At 55.4% G+C, this 17,198-nt stretch overlaps 1 protein-coding gene across 14 annotated transcripts in view; it reads right to left on the reverse strand.

Moving 5' to 3' along the window:
• NUDCD3 (NudC domain containing 3) overlaps positions 1–14,919 on the reverse strand; it is a 59,575-nt gene extending 44,656 nt beyond the window's left edge. For 4 of the 14 annotated variants that reach the window (XR_004276949.1, XM_032305414.1, XM_032305426.1 and 1 more), the window contains exons 1-2: positions 14,590–14,910; positions 9,981–10,273 (exon numbers count right to left, since the gene is read on the reverse strand). Coding sequence is in view for 13 of the 14 variants with exons in the window: in XM_032305414.1 (XP_032161305.1) it covers positions 9,981–10,273; positions 14,590–14,781 (485 nt within the window). In the remaining variant the exon portion in view is untranslated. Of the gene's footprint in view, positions 1–9,980; positions 10,274–14,589 lie in introns of all 14 variants that reach the window. The other 10 variants (XM_032305424.1, XM_032305415.1, XM_032305416.1 and 7 more) reach the window with 5 other exon arrangements.
• Between the last annotated feature and the right edge of the window lie 2,279 nt (positions 14,920–17,198).

Raw genomic sequence — 17,198 nt, forward strand, 5'->3', positions numbered from 1 at the left:
CATGTCGTACCTGCTGTATTCTTTCAACAAAGTAATAAAGTACTATGCCGGTGAAATTCTAGAAGAGTGTAAAACAGGACAAGTAACTAAGACCTAGCCTGTTCTTAAACAAAGAGACTCAATAATGTAAACATGCCAATTACCTCTAATTTTAAACATATATCTGATATATCCCAATGAAGATTTCAAAAGAATTTTCATATGGAAAATTTTTCCAGAAAAGTTGTGGGGTGGATACAGGGGACAGCGAGATGAAACACTAGTCCTACCAAGTGTAAAAACACATTACAATAGGGGCGCCTGGGTGGCTCAGTTCTTAAGCATCTGCCTTCAGCTCAGGTCATGATCTCAGGGTTCCAGGATCGAGCCCTGCATCGGGCTCCTTAATCAGCGGGGAGCCTGCTTCTCCCTTTCCGTCTGCCCCCCCCCCTGCCCGAGCCCATGCTCTCTCTCCTCTCTCCCAAATAAATAAAATCTTTTAAGAAAACCAACCATATTACAATAAAGCCCTGGTGAACCAAAGAGCCCAGTACAGGCAAACCAAGAGGACAAAGGATTCGGTATCTGAGAATAAGCAGAACACGAAAGGAAAACACAGAAGCATACACAAAGCCAATCAGAATCCAACATAAGTCACAGGGAATGGCATTTCAAATCGAACTGGTGCAGCAAAGGTTAAGAGAAGCCAAGAAATGGGCCCAGGGCCACCAGCTGGCACCTGGGCTGGGTCAGACACCACGGTCAGACACCCCAGCAGTGAGAAAGCTGGTACACCCCCTGGGGCCGATCTAGCAACACATCACAATTACACACGCTGCACCCTCTGACCCAGTCGCTCCTGCCCCAGGAATTTGCTCCGTGGACACTCATACACTGTCCCCAGGCGCGCATACAGCACACTCAGTGCAGCACCCTTCGCGACAGCAGCACACCCGAAACAACCTAGCTACCCTCCCTGCAGGGACTCTAAGCCACGGCACGACGCCACACAGTGGGGGAGCTGGAGGCGCCGGGAGAAGGAATCTCAGCTACAGTCAGAGGAGCCTGCAAAGCTTCTGGAAATCGCAACACAGGGCCCACCCAAGGAATTTCAGATCGCTGCGGGCTGGCCCAGTAATCAGCATTCTGAAGCCCCAGCAATTTCAAGGCCAACCCAGGTTCCATGGCTCATCTCCAACGTTCCCTGGGTCCTTCACTGCAGCACAGGGACCTAATCTGGGGCGCCTGCGCCAGGAGAGCGGGGAGACCCCAGCACTCTCGGGGGGTAGGAGGAAGTCCACACACAGCGTACAGACGGGGGCCAGGAGACAGGCAGACGTATATACCTACAAACACGACACACGGGAACTGTATAAAACAGAAACATTTACAAAAGAAAGCACACACAACGGTCCCCTTAGGGAGAGCGCACTTCCACTACACACTCCTACTGTATGTAACTCGCCCAACACATGCACTGTAAACGTAACTGCCGATTTCCTTCACTGTGCGACGGTCAGACAGCGGGAAACTGCACGCACCACAGTCTGATGTGCGTTCAGACGAGCTATATGCCCAATGTGGGGCCTGAACTCAAGACCCCAAGATGGTGAGTCACGTGCTCCACGGCCAGACACCCGGGCTCTTTTTTTAACAAATAAAGTGTAGGAAAAGAAAAGAGAAATAAACGGCATGTGGCTGAAGCCTTATTTGTAGATTCCAACAGAACTTTATCATTAAGTAAGCTATAGAAAAACCTGGAAGCTTCAAGGGTTTCGGAGTACGTACAGATGAAATGATGAGGCAGATGCTTCACGGCGCAGGAGGGGTCAGGCGCTAAGGCTGACCTGAGCACCCCACACGTGCACACACGGGGTCCCGGAGCACACATGGGCGGATTCCCTGCTGTCTGCTCTCCTTTGTATTTAAATTCTACCTAACGCATTTTCAGCAAGGGGCATATATGCTGTTTCCAATGAAAAAAAAAAGCTAGCATACAAAATTACATTCTTTAATGTTCTAGAAAAACATTTAACTAGAAACCGGTTGTTTTACTTCTGAAAAGGATCTGTCAGATTATTCCGTTAATAGTCGCCTTTTTCTTAACACAATGAAGCAAACATATCCGAGTTCAGGCCTCTGCGTGCACGGACTCTTACTTGAGTCCCCCAACCCTATCTTCTAACCGCATGATTTTAAGCAGACCTCTTCACCTGTAAAAAGCAAGCACACCAGGTCCTCCGTCTCCACACACACTTCAGACGGACGAGCTCCCCAGGTTCCCCACATGCCTCCCCGCTGACGCACACATGCGCTCCCCACAGCCCTCCACCCTGAACGTTAGGGCACCCGGTCGTTGTGCCCAGACACTTCCAGTACTGAAAACAGTCAAGAGAAGTCACTGTCGTAAGATGTGCAGGCCAAACTCTTCTAAGAACGAAGCCTGTCAGCTATCAGCGCATTGCAAAATAAAGATGAAACGCAGCTTCTAGAAAGAAATAAGTACTCGTAACAAACAACCAAAATCAGATCTCCTGCCTCAGGATCTAGATACATCCTGCGGAGGGCTCGGCGTCCCAGGTTCATAGAGGAGGGGCAGTTTCAGAGAGAGGGGTCAGAGGGCCAGGCAGCAGCTGCTGCCCCGGAGGTCACAGGACATGGACCCCGAGGCCACTCACCCAGGCACAGCCCTGAGTAGGCACAAATGAATCCACAGGGAAGGCCGGCAGACACCCCCCTAGGCACAGCTTCTGTCCACGGCTCTCTGCGCACGGGATGACAGCCAACACCCCTATGTGAGCACAAGAGCTCAAGGCACACAGCCCTCCGCAGTGGGCGACGTGGGTTCAAAGTCAGCAACAGGGAGGCAGGAGAGACTCGGCGAAACAGAAACCACAGCGTAACGCGACTAGAAAAACTTCTGCGTGCACATGTGTGTACACCAGCACACACGCGTTCACATACAGAGAAGGTAGAAAATCCAGAAAATCTCCCAGAACACCGGAAACGGCAGAATGTTCTTATTCTTTAGACACATCTTCATGTTCCAAATAATCTATGTTGTGCGTAACTAGAAAGAAAAATGGACAGCTTGTTTTTAAGAGAAGTAACATTGCTAACAGCAGCCGGGACCTAGAGGAGTGCTCCCTGCACAGCCCTCCAGTCAATCCTCTCTCTTCAGAGGACACAGCGGGCATCAGGGGTGCCATTCAAGTATGTTCACATGTTTCCGCCAAGGGGCCCCCTGCCACAGGCACCTGAAAAGGCCAGGACCAACAAGCAAAGGAACCGCTGAGCAACAAACCCAAGCAGGGAGCTGCACCTTCTGCTCCCATGGCAGCCTCCCCAAGGCCAAGTAGGGCTCAGAACCAAGGGAGAGGTGCTGAGCACGCATCGGGGGCTCCCCTCACCCAGGGCAGCGCAGCTCTCGGCCCTAGCACTGAAACACGGGGGAACAAGCAGTGTAAGCAGACAGTGAGATGAGACATGGGCTCTGAGAAGGCACAGTGACGTGCAGAAGGGAGGGAGAGAGGTGCTGCAAGGCTCTGCTGAGGGGTGGGCACAGATGGGCGCACCAAGGAACAGGGCGGCACCTGGCTCTGGGGGCAGCCGAACCCAGAGGAGAAGCAGGACAAGGACAAAGCCTCTGCCGAGGGTATGAGCAGGAAGGCTGAAACCTTTCCTCCAAGCTAGGCCATCCCCTGCCCAGGCAGCACCCCGACCCAACCCCTCCAGCAGCTGCACACGAAGGCCACGCCACTGAAGCCAGAGAGAGCACCGAGCAGCTGCCCAGCACTGCGTGCTCTCCCAGGCCTCCGGGAGGCAGGTCAGCACGCCGGGGTTTCCCTGCCACCCCTTCCCACGCAGGGAACAGGCGGCCTCGGTGCTCCCCACGCACATGGCTGCACAACCTCGGCAGAACGGAGCACCCGTCCTCCATCCAGGCACAGCTCCCGGGCAGACACCATTTCCACGTCATTATTTACTCTCTGCTTATCTCTCCTTTCCCTTTCTTCTCTTTTAAAGAATTCTGTTTGTGACTTACGAAGGCAAAAGCCAGCGTTTGTGGATTCTGGCCGGTATGCCAGCACCAGCAAATGCAGGGATCAGTGCGGCAGCGGCAGCGACACCTGCGGGCCTCTAGAGGGGGCTGCAGGATCCACGGCAGGCCGGCGGCAGAGGGATGCCAGGCCAGGGAGGACCCTTGATGCTGCCACCGCCTGCCCACCCCCGCCACAACCACCGTGCAGAACAAGACCGCAAGCACAAAACGCAAAACCGGAGCCCCACCGAGCTCTGAGAGGGGCCCAAAGCCTGTCCCCCTCTCCTTCCACAGTACAGTGATGCTGGGCTGCAGTTTCTAAAGCTTCCCAGCACCCCGGGAGTCAAGCCCGCTGTGAACACTGGGACAGAGGGATGTGTGCTGTGGACGACTCTGTGCAGACACAGACACGTTCTCAAACACCACCCTGCGTGCACAGGAACTCTGTGAACTGGAACTCAATCTCCTCTCTAAGGAACAAAACCAAGCACTTGAAGCTGCAGGGCAGGCCCCGTTCCCGATTTTCCCTGGAAAATCCCTACTGACAATGACAGCAGAGCAGGACAAAGAATGAAATTCACAGCAATGGGAAAACTAGACCCAATTCAAGTTTCCCTCAAACATCCCCTCAGTGACCCCCAAAATACCATTCATGTGGCTTTACTATAAAAATCAGTATGTAACTGTATACAAAAGAAAGTATACCCTGCACCATCTCTGGGGCAGAAAACAGATCTGTGGCTGGCAAGGCCTGGATTGGGGACAGGGTGACTCCACAGAGGCAGCCAGGACCCGGGCAGACAGAGCCTCGTCTGTCTGGAGACGAGCCGCCACGTTCTAGTAAGTGTGTCTCAGCCCGCGCCGCACATGACAGACAGCCGAGGACATGTGTGCGTGCGGAGGACGCAGGAGCCCGCGCCTGCGCTGTCTTCCTTCGTTCCCCAGTGCCCAGGCTCCTGTTCAATTCAAGGAGCACACATGTGACCCTACCGGCCAACAGGGCAGGACCACTGGCAGGGGGTGGCAAATAGGAGCAGCAGAAATCACCCAACCAGCCCAGACCGTGGTAAGTGGCTGCCAGACGGGGGGCCCAGAACAGGCATGCTTCTGCGTGCCCACGGCCAGAGCCCCCACCTTGTGTCACCCCGTCAAGGGAGGCGCGGAGAGCTACAGTTACGGGACACGAGGTCTTTGGCACCGACGGGAGGCACGAGGGGTGCCACTAAAGGGAGAACGAGGAAAAGGCTGGCTTCCACACTGCCCTTCCAACCGTCCACAACACTGCCCTCCCGCTGCAATAAGACAGGGGGAGCCACAACTTCCTGCTTTGTTCATGGGAAGCCAATGAGTACCCCAAGGCCAAGAAGACTCCCGCACAGGGAAGGGCCAGCCCTGCGGCACCGGCTCTCCCAGAACACGCCCCACCGCCACGCTGGACCCACACCAGCACAAAACTCCAGCAACTCGCTCTCATTCTGGCCCAGGACACAACTTGTGGGTTCAAGAATAGAAAAACGGGGCACCTGGGTGGCTCAGTGGGTGAAGCCTTGGCCTTGGGCTCAGGTCATGATCTCAGGGTCCTGGGATCAAGCCCCGCGTCAGGCTCTCTGCTCGGCAGGGAGTCCACTTCCCTCTCTCTCTGCCTGCCTCTCTGCCTACTTATGATATGTCAAATAAATAAATAAAATCTTAAAAAAAAAAAAAAGAAAAGAAAAAAAAAAGGCACCTGGCAGCTCAGTTAAGCATCTGTCTTCCGCTCAGGTCATAATCCCAGGGTCTTGGAATCGAGTCCCATATCGGGCTCCCTGCTCAGTGGTGAGCCTGCTTCTCTGCATCTCTGCCTGCCGCTCCCCCTGGCTCATGCTTGCTCTCCCCACTCCCTGCAACAAATAGATAAAATCTTAAAAATAAAATAATATAATAAAATAATATAAAAATAATAAAATAATATAAAAAGTAAGATAATAAAAATAATAACAATAGAACCTGGGATCCTGGGATCAAGCCCCGCATAGGGCACTCTGCTCAGCAGGGAGCCTGCCTCCCCCTCTCTCTGCCTGCCTCTCTGCCTACTTGTGATCTCTGTCTGTCAAATAAATAAAATCTTTTAAAAAATAATAATAATAAAATAAAACAAAATGCAAAAAAAAAAAAACATTTAATAAAACAAAATGTATGTTCACTGCAGGAAAATTAGGGAACAGAGGACAATGAGAACCGAATCCACCAGTCCTGACAGCCACTGCTCGTCACTGGTCTCCTGCCAGCCTGCTCCTCTGCATGTCTACAGCCTCAAACGTTTTCAAATTTATTACCACTCTGAAAACCACTGTTGTCATACAACATTCCAGGACAAGAGTATCTGCGAACATCAGGGTTCACCCAGAGACAGAACCAGCAGGACCCCCGCACACACGTTCAGAAAGTTATGCCAGAGACCGACTCAGGCAGCCTTGGCGGCCAGCTGGGCCGCGCCCAAATCCACAGGCAAGCCACAGCGGAGCTCTCCAGGAAGGGGGTGAAACCGCCTCCATGGCATCAATTTCTTCTGCTTCAGGGAAGCCCCGGCTCTGCTGTCAGTGCCCTTCAACTGATGGGTAAGACCCATTCAGTCACCTAGGACGATGTCCCTTACCTGAAGCCACCGGGTCACAGACGCCGAGCACCTCCAGCAAACACCCTCACAGCAACACCCAAGTCAGTGTCTCCATGATACCCAGGGATGGGGCCCGGCCAGGCTGCCACAGAAAATGGACTGTCACATCCCCACATTGGTCAGCTTTTAAAATAGTTTATAAATGTCCATAACCGTTCCCCAAATGCAAATGTGGCACTCTTCCAAAATTTTGCTGAAACGAGTAATACCAGAATAAATAAAACTAAAGTGAGTAAGTATATGCTCAGCCTTCATTCTGATACCCAAATATTTTATGCAAAGAGCCCTGGAAGAGGGCAGCTACACACAGAGAGAGCTCAGAAAACTGCAGTATCTCTGAGTCTTTGCCGTCAACCACCCCCACGTGCGATGTAACACGGAGGACAGACATTCCTGGGAACTAGCCCGCATGACCCCAAAACTAACAAAGCGGTGGGAGGTGTTCCTGTTTCAAGCAGCAACAACAGAACATTCTGGAGAGCCCAAGAGGGCCATGTTCTAAAACAAGGAGAACTAGCCATAGAATCAAAGGTGCTCCGGACATACTACCCCAAGAAGCTCAGAAACAAGTTTCTGAAAGGTCATACTGATCTGCGAATAACACCTTCAAGATCAAAACTCGACACTCTTGGGGCGCCTGGGTGGCTCAGTGGGTTAAAGCCTCTGCCTTCGGCTCGGGTCATGATCTCAGGGTCCTGGGATCGAGTCCCGCATCGGGCTTTCTGCTCAGCAGGGAGCCTGCTTCCTCCTTTCTCTCTCTCTGCCTGCCTCTCTGCCTACTTGTGATCTGTCTCTGTCAAATAAATAAATAAAATATTTAAAAAAAAAAAAAAAAAAAAAAAACCTCGACACTCTTTAAAGGAAAAAATAAAATCCAGAGATGGAGCAACATAACACCCACCACGGCAGGCATCCCATAAAAAATCACCAGATATGGGGCGCCTGGGTAGCTCAGTCGGTTAAGTGTCTGACTCTTTATTTCAGCTCAGGTTGTGATTTCAGGGTCCTGAGATCAAGCCCGAAATCAAGGGATCCACGCTCAGCACAGAGTCTGCCTGAGCTCCTCTCTCTTGCTCTCCCCCTCACTTGCACATGCACTCTGGGTCTCTCAGATTAATAAAATCTTTAAAAAACAATTACCAGATATGTAAAGGAGAAGGAAAATATGACCCAAAATCAGGAGAAAACCGCCAATAAAACAAAAAATTACAGAAATGATGGAATTAGCAGATGAAGACGATAAAAAGCTATTATAAACATATTAAACAACTTTAAGAGAAACAATAAGGGTACTAGAAATCAAAGCCGTAAAAGAGAATCAACAGGAAATGCAAAGCCGAAAAATACCTTAAAAGAAATAGGGGCACCTGGGTGGCTCAGTGGGTTAAAGCCTCTGCCTTCAGCTCGGGTCATGATCCCAGGGTCCTGGGATCGAGCCCCACGTCGGGCTCTCTGCTCAGCAGGGAGCCTGCTTCCTCCTCTCTCTGCCTGCCTCTCTGCCTACTTGTAATTTCTGTCATAAATAAATAAATAAATAAATAAAATCAGTGATGAATTTAACTAAGGATCAGACGCTAAAGAAGAAAAGACAATAAAGTTGACGACAGGGCAATAAAAGGCTCCCAAGGACGCACAAAGAGCATCTTAGAAGGGGGTTCACAACACAGAGGCGGAACAAAGTGCAGAAACCCCAGTGGCACAAACTCAGAGATCCCACCGTGAAGCAGGTGGTCACCAGATTGCTGAGACTTATCATAAATATCTCACAAGCATGCGGGGACTTACAGAGGGGAACAAAAGAACACTCACTTCTTATCAGAAGACAACAGAATAGGGCATGACATTCTTTAAAGTGCTGAAAAAAAAGCAGCATCTATCAGGAACCCTACAGACAGCAAACACATGTTCAGAAATGAACCTCCAATAAAGATTTTCAGAAAACTGAAAATCTTTCAGAAAGCTGAAAGACTGCCCAGCAGCAGACCCGCACCACACTACAGGAAATGCTGCAGAAAGCTCTTTGGGGGGTGCCTGGGGGGCTCAGTGGGTTAAGCCGCTGCCTTCGGCTCATGTCATGATCTCAGGGTCCTGGGATCGAGTCCCGCATCGGGCTCTCTGCTCAGCGGGGAGCCTGCTTCCCTCTCTCTCTGCCTGCCTCGCCATCTACTTGTGATTTCTCTCTGTCAAATAAATAAATAAAATCTTAAAAAAAAGAAAGAAAGAAAGCTCTTTGGGCTCCAAGAAACTATCCGAGCTCTGCTCTCTGATCGAGTCCCCACCCACAACCAGGCCCCAGACCCTATTTTGCCCCTTCTCCACCCGAGCTCCATATCCAAGCCCTGCTCTTCCCCAGTGGTCTCTGAGCCGCACTGTTCAGCCTGGCCTTTCCGCCTCTGCACTCCTGCCCCACATCAGCATCACAAAGTGTATCCCACCACTCCCGCGTTTTATGACCCCACAGCTTGTCAGCTTTGCCTCACTGTCTAGGAACCACAGAGACACTAAAACAGGTCAGAGAGCACGCAGAGAACCGCAGGGAAGCCAAGTCAGAGGAGGGACCACAGCAGGATCGGGAAGATGGCAGACTGTGCCAGAATGGAGCAGGCTGACAGCATCGGGCTGCCTTTCAGACACCACCACAGCTCGCACACGGGAGCAAGCAGATCTTCGCACCCACATGGGGCAGCGAAGGACGGGGCATAGCACCGGGAGGCAGGAGCCCTGCAGGGCCGGATGCAAGGCCAGCCGGCAGCAGCCAAGCCCCAGCCGCAGGGCCCCAGGCTCACAGACCGACCCCAGGGCACACAGACTGACCCCGGGCGCACGGACCACCGCAACAGCCTGAGGCAGGGGCCAGCAAGCTCACCTTCGCTTTGCAGAGGTGAAAACTGAGCCACTGCGTGCCAAGAAGTCCGTTTACAAAGTAGCAGTCTCCAAGGGGACTCTGGGGCCACGGTCCCCCATCCCACCTGAAGGTCTGGGGCCCGCACCCCAGCAGCGCGCCCATGATAAGAATGGAGCCAAGCCCCCGAGTCCCAGCCGCACACGGAGGGCAGGTCACAGGGAGAGCGTCCCGGCACCCGCGCTCTCGCTCACTCTGGCTCTGAACTGGCCATACGACAGGCAGTTCATTACTTTGCCGTCAAGGGAGGAAAAAAAGACCACAGCCAAGTGACCTCCCACCCCTTGTATCCAAAGCACAGTTTGTGCCATAAATGCAGAGACAGAGTGGGCGGGGTACCGCGGACTCCTGAAGCCAGCAGATACCGAGCACGAGAGCAACTGTGAAGGAGAAACTCTTACTTGGGAAGGGCCGGGGGTTCCTCTGGAAGTTCGGCGGCCCCCGCCTGAGCTCCTGGTGGCTCTGCCTCCTCTGAGCCAGGGGCTACCTCCAGTCCGGCACCCCGTGGCCCCGGAAGCCCGCCTGAGTCTGCCCCGGGGCCGACCTCCACCTCCTGTCCCGGGGCCGGGACTGGCTCCTGCTCAGCAGCCGTGGCCACGGCCTCCTCTGCCTCCTTCCTCCTGGCCTTCTCCTCCAGCTCCTTCCTCCTCTTCTCGTCGTCCTGCCGGGCCATGTGCTCGAAGGCTGTGAACACCTAAAACCAAACAGCAACCCAACAGTGAGTCCGCCTGCCCAGGACCAAACCACGCGCGCCACAGGAAGGTCCCAAACTCTGGCTCAGAGCAGAGCGACTGAACAGGAAACTGTGATGCATTCCCACGAGCAAAACACAGACGCTTCAACTTGACCAGGAGCCACCACAAAGCAATCTCTGACAGGCGTTCTGAGAGCAACAGAAGCGAAACCCTGTAAGCCACGGTATCCACACGCCCACGAGCCGGACACTGGGGTCTAAAGGAGGCGTCACCACGTGGCCTCCCTCTCCTTTCTGTCATAGTGCCCAGCAAGACTCGTCTGCCAGGGAAAGAACACACTGTCCTGGTACCAAGAGCTGCAAAGGTGCCAGCAATTCAAACTCGAGAAGAGAAGATGGGAATTGAGTTGAACACAAAGTGTAAGCAGCATAACCAAGCTGCCGCTGCCTTCCTACACGGCACAGGTGTGGCTCTCAGAAAACCTGGCAGTGGGGGCCCCTGGGGGCTCAGCCGGCAAAGCCTCTACCTTCGGCTCAGGTCAGGATCCCGGGGTCCTGGGCTCAAGCCCTGTGTTGGGCTCCCTGCTCAGAGCCTGCTTCTCCCTCTGCTTTTACCCATCCCCCTGCTTGTGCTCACTGTGTCTAACAAATAAATATGTAATCTTTAAAAAAGAAAGAAAAAAGGGCGCCTGGGTGGCTCAGTGGGTTAAAGCCTCTGCCTTCGGCTCAGGTCATGATCCCAGGGTCCTGGGATCGAGCCCTGCATCGGGCTCTCTGCTCGGCGGGGAGCCTGCTTCCTCCTCTCTCTCTGCCTGCCTCTCTGCCTACTCGTGATCTCTGTCTGTCAAATAAATAGATAAATAAATCTTTAAAAAAAAAAAAAGAAAGAAAGAGAACGTGGCAATCAATTCCACAAACCTCTGCATATCCCTACGATGAGTGAGGAACACAAAAAAATCCCACCCTCTAAGAACTCGACATTGCGGTGTGAGGACCAGCCCTCCCCGGGACACAGTGACACCCATACACACCCTGGGACTCTCCACCCACAAGGAAACGGGAAACACACGTTCTGTGTGCAGTTTTCAAGGGCACAGACCCTCTCACAGCAGCACCAACGGGAGGGGCCGTGAGGAGGAAGAGCGCGCAGACGCTCGCTCCAGTCCCGGAAATCTAAGGAAGTTCCTTGTGAGGAAGGGCTCTGTGGCAGACCCCAAAGGAAAGCTCACGCTGGCCAGCAGACCACCAGGGGGAAGACCGCGGCGCTGAGAAGTAGGGCCGTCTGCAGGAGCTGGAGAGGGAAGACTGGGAGAGCCTCCCTGAGGGCTGCGTGGGGGGACGGGGGCTGTCACAGTCCATTCAGCAAGCCTGCTCCCTGCTATCCACCCAGAGGAATTGAAGACGCATCCGTACAGACACCTGCCCCCGGGTACCGCAGCAGCACTGCTCATAAATGCCACGGAAGCAACCGAGCTGTCTGCCAGCGGGTGAACCATCCATCCAGACCACGGCATCCTTATCACTCGGCACCGAAAAGAAACGAGCAATCACGCCATGAAAAGACCTAAAGGAAACTGAAATCATGCCACAAAGTCAAAGAAGCCCACAGAAAAGCCTATACATGTTCTGCATGATTCCAATTCCAGGATATTCTGGAAAAGGCAAAACTACAGACACGCTGAAGATCGGCGGTTGCCGGGGCGGAGTGGGGAATGAGCAGGGGAGCACCGGAGATTTCTCCAGCAGCGAACAGACTCCCCGTGGTAGACACCTGTCTTCAGGTGTTTGTCCAAACCCCGGAAAATGAGCACCACTAACACTGAACCCTAATGCCAACTAAGGTGCGGGTGTCTGGGGTGGAATGTGGACGGGTTCGTGGACACAGCAAAGGGCCCCTCTGTGGAGATGCTGCCAGCAGGAAGGGCCGGCAAGACAGAAGGCGCTCGGGAACCCTGGACCTGCCCCTCCGCTGGGCCCTGAACATAAAGCTGCTTTCAGAAAGTGCTGGCAGGTCGGGAGCAGCCCTGTTCCAAGCAGCCAGAATACACCTGTCTATCAAACCATCCAGTTCCCTGCACGGAGCAGGACAACAAACAGGAAGGTCGTTAACTACTGAACTACACCACGTGCTTTCACACTCTCACAACCTTCAGGAGATGCTGGGAGGAAGGCAGCACTGGCACTTCAAAGATGAGGAAGAACTACGCCCAGAGAAGCTAAGGGACTCGCCGGCGGTCCTGCCCGCGAAGAGGCAAGCGAGCGGTCGTCCAAGTGGCGCTCCGCTTGGAAGCGGCCACGCACGCAGAGGAAGACACAGGCCACGCTAAGGCGGAACTCTTTTCTACTCCCATTTCTACTCCCTCTGGGAACCCGAGCCCCTGGCCGCACCTCTCACGCTGGTGTTGAGGACACCTTACTCTGTCCTCAGAGCCACTCATCCTCCTGACGTCCCAGCCCTTCATCCTGACTCCACATAAAAAATCGACAGCAAGGACTCTGTCCCCTCAGCCCCGGGACCTCCCAGACGCAGGGCCCGACGTTCCTCGCAGAGTCCACAGCCTCTGCCGACACTGCCCCCTCCACACATGCCACTGCTCCGCCCACCCAGCCCTCGCTCTGCAACCGCAGCATGTGGGGAGGGCGGAGACGTCGGTGATCTCCTGCCAGCCCCTCTGCTGACACGGAGGAGACTCTCCTGGCAGGTTCAGCGAGGCCCAGGAGGAGCCGGCCTTCCTGATGCTCGGGCAACAGGCCTGACCGGCTTCTGAGACTGGACCCAGGACGAGCGCTGGGCCCCTGGCAGAGAACAGCAGCTCAGGACCCGCCCTCAGCGGCCCGACAAAAGACCCCGGGAACACCTGCTTTCTCAAAGGTCCTCCGGCACCGCAGACTGCTGGGAGCCAACTGCAGAAACGCTGGGAAGCGGCCCCTGGGTTTCTATGAAACCTTCCGCTCTGCCCACTCCCTTCACCCCCAACCGCACGTGCAGCCCCCCGCCTCTCCCGTCCCTCCACTGGGGTCTGCCCGCAAGGTGCTGCCCTCCACTGTCAGCTCTTCCTCCCCTCACAGCGCTCTGGCTCCTCATCTCCGCAACACCCTGTCCCGCGCTTCCAACAGCGCCAGAGCGGGGACTCGTCTGCAATTCGGGCTTGCCTAAACCTAAGCTTCTCGCCCTCAACGCAGGGCCAGTTCAGGGACGACGGCACTATCCTTACTCCCGTCACCCAGGTTTGAAACCACTGGCGGTCTCCCACCCACCCCTCCCTGTCTGCGGCGCCCAAACCGGTCTATCCTACACTGCGACCACATCACCCGTCAAACAAGGGCAAAGACCAACCTTCCGGCTCCCTGGGATTAAACAGAGGAACAGCAAAGACGGCAAGGGCTGCCCCCCAGGTACTCAGCAAACCCCCTTCCTGCAAGCCCCGGAGGCTCTCCCACTCTGCAGCGGAAAGAGCCGGAAGGCGACCGCAGAGCCCGGGGGCCAGCTCCAGGAGTGCGGTGAGATCACCTACGCCCGCTGAACAGACCCCTGGGCGGCCACCCTCGCCTGACCGCGGCTCCTCCACCCGCACCTCCCTCGTGGCCTTTGAGAAGCCATCCCGCAGCCTTCCCGCCACTCGGCTGGCGATGGCCCCAGGACGGAGGGGCCTTTCTGCCTTTCTGGCGGGCCCCGCGACACCCAGCTTCTGCTTCTCCACACGGGCACCGCGGAGCAGGACAGCCGGCCGCGCGGCTTGCGGGACTCCAGGAGACACCATCTGCCAGCGCCCCGCAAACCGCAAAGTGCCGCGGGAGATATGGGAGGCGCGGCAGCAGCTCCCCCCTCTCCGGGCCCGCCGGCACCTGCACCCCGCCTGCGCCGCAAGACAGTCCTCTGACTTCCGAACCGCCGCCTGCCCCGTGCCCGGCAAGGGCTCTGGCCCCGCGCCGCCCCGCACGGCTCTGTCAGCGCCCGGACGGCGGCGAGCGCGTCCCAGTCAGAGCCCGGCCCCGCCCGGCCAGGTGCTCCGCGGACGACGCACGCTCGGTCGGTAACACCTGCTCCGGCGCCAGCCCCGCCCCGGCTCCCGCGCCCAGCGCGGAGGAGACCCCGGCCCGCGCCGCAGCGGGACGCCCGGCCTCCCAGCCCCGCTACGGCTCCCGCCCACACCCGACCCGCGAGCGCCGGCCGCTCGGCTCCCGCGCCCAGCGGCGTCCCGGCAAGCTCGCGGGCGCTGCCGCTGGGGGCGGGGCCGGGGAAGCACCCGAGGGGAACCGAGGCCGGGAGCGGGGGCCTCCCCCCGCCAGGCCGCCCGCCGCCCGCCGCGCGCTACCTGCAGCACCAGGGCCTGCGCCGCGCCGGGCGGGAAGCCCATGCGGTCGGACGGGTGGCGCAGCAACCGGTAGAAGTCGGTCTTGCGGTAGAGGAAGCCGAAGAGCACGCGCAGAAAGTCCTGGACATTGCCCACGTGCTGCAGGATGCCCAGCAGGGCCTGGTCGTACAGCTCGGCCGCCCCGGGCTCCATGGCGTCGCCGGCCGCGGAGACGCTGCTCACTGCGGGCGCGGCCCGGACGCCGGCCCACAGCCACTTCCGGCACGCTGCGGTAACGGCTCCGCCGCCGGCGCCACTTCCGGTCCGCGCCCGCCCGGCCCCCGCTGGTCGGGATGGGCCGCGGCGCACCGGGCGTCCCCGCCGCGAGCCCCGCCCCCGCAGCCCGGCCGGCCTTCCGGGGCAGCCTCGCGGAGAACCACACGCGAGCCCCGAAGTGGCTCCTAGGCGCGAGAAGGCCCGGGACGGCGGGACCGAGAGCGCCTAGCGGCCATGCTGAAAACGGGCGGAAGGGGTGTGGCTCAGGCCGCGTCACGTGAGCCCGCTGTTGTCACGTGGTGGGCGGGGCACCGCCACTGTCTCGGGAGAGCGCGGGTCCCGGGCTGCCCGAGTCCCCGCCGGGGGCGCGTGGCGTTAGCGGCCCCGGGAGTGAGCGCGCGGAGACGAGCGTGCGCGAGTGCGCCGTGGAGGGAGCTCGGAGCGGGGCGCACACTGCAGTGCTCTCGTCGTGCGATGCCCGTACAGCGCGTCGTCTGCGCCGGACGGCGAGTCCTCAGGGTCCGCCTGAGTGCGGCCTCGGCGAGCTCCGACCGCGACGCGGGTCAGTCGCGGGACGAGCACCTGCCGGGAATGCCCTCCGACTGCCGAACCCTGCGGGAAACAGCGCAGGGTAGGACTGGTTCCAGGAGCGTGCGCAGGAGCTGGGCGTTTATGAGCGCTTTGAGAAACAGCGAGATCGTCAGCTTGGGCGCAGAGCTGGCTGTGGCCCGCCTGAGGACGCGACCGTGGCTTAGCTACTCCAGCGGGCAGAAACTCTTTGCATCTCTGCTGGACTAAAATCTCCAAATGAACGTGCATCTTCATAGCCTGCGGGCTCTAATTAATTGCAAATACAGCCAGAACCAGGAGAATTGCCCTCGGGCAGTGATTCTGAAACTTCTCCGAGTCATTTACACTCTTAACATTTATTGAAGACCCCAAAGACCTTGTTTGTGTCTCATTCTTATAGATAGGTACCATCTCAGATATTAAAACTGACAAATTTTAAATATTTATTCGTTTTTAAATAACCACAAAAAGGACATGACATGCTAACATTTTTATGAAGAAATAATATTCTTCAAACAATTAGGATTACTGAGAAGTGTAGCATGGTTTACATTTTCACAAATCCATTTAATCTCAGGCTTCATCGAAGGCAGCAAGATATTCGGAATTTTTGCATTCACTGCATTGCAATATGTTGTTTTGATGGAAATACATGAAGAAATCGCATCTTACATAGATTGTAGTTGGAAAGGAGCATTTTCATTGTCTTTTCAAATAAAAACATTATTTTGTTTAAATCGAAATTGCACAGGGAATAGTTTCTTAACAGTGGTAATATGGAATCTGAAACACCAATGTTTGCTAATTGTCACATTAACACCTATCGGTCTGTCCTGAACCTTGACTGGATCTCTTACAGGCATGATTTCCTAACACCAGATCGGAATGCGGACTGTTGCATCACAGATGTGTGAAGCACACTCAACTGACAGGGCTGGGAGAAAAAGATGCTGACCTAAGTACCTCTGGAAATGAGCAGAGTCTCTTGCTAAAGGCAAAGGGAACTAAAAAGAGGAGTTTCACCCTAAAGTTGTTTCCTGGGGGGGTGTGGGCTGTCATCTCTGAAAACATGACTCACGTACAGCAGAGGTGAACAATGAAGCATATTGTGCGGGTGGTGAACTGAGGCGTCTCACTGCTGGCATGGGAGCTCACGGAGAAGCCAGGAAGGAGCCTAGAATGATTTGTGTGGCGGCGAATTAGAGCTGGAGGCGTCAGCATGAACTGAGTTTAGCTTTGTCTAGCTGCAGATGGCTGCATGTAGAATTATTTATAGAAATGGGCACATACATGTGTCAGTTTACACACACAGATTTCGTTGCTCTCTCGACTGAGCAACAATGCCCCAGCAGCAAAGTGCATACAGAGCACCAGATCCTGGGTTTGAATCCCATCTCCAACCAAAGGGCCAAGACTCCCTGGAGAAATGGCTGATTCTGGGACTGGGGCAGAAAGTATACGAGCTGAACCTGGACCAACTTGCTAGTCGTGCCAGGCAGCAAGGAAAAAGGAAAAACCCTTCATGATAGGGGTATGGCAAAGGGACGTAGGAGCCCACAGAGAGACCTCCCAAAACGAATATCCATGAGTCCATAGAGTATATATCATAATGAATACACCTATGGAAGGAAATAGACAATGTTCCTGTTGGGAAGAATTCCAAATAATTTATGTAAGTACTCTGCTCTCCAGGGCATGGAACATAGCACCCCTCTCCCTGAGTGTAGGCTGTGCACAGCGACTTAGCACTGTATAACCAGACTGGAAGGGGGAAGGGTAACTGT

Source organism: Mustela erminea, chromosome 11 (assembly GCF_009829155.1).
Source record: "Mustela erminea isolate mMusErm1 chromosome 11, mMusErm1.Pri, whole genome shotgun sequence".
Classification (NCBI taxonomy): Eukaryota; Metazoa; Chordata; class Mammalia; order Carnivora; family Mustelidae; genus Mustela; species Mustela erminea.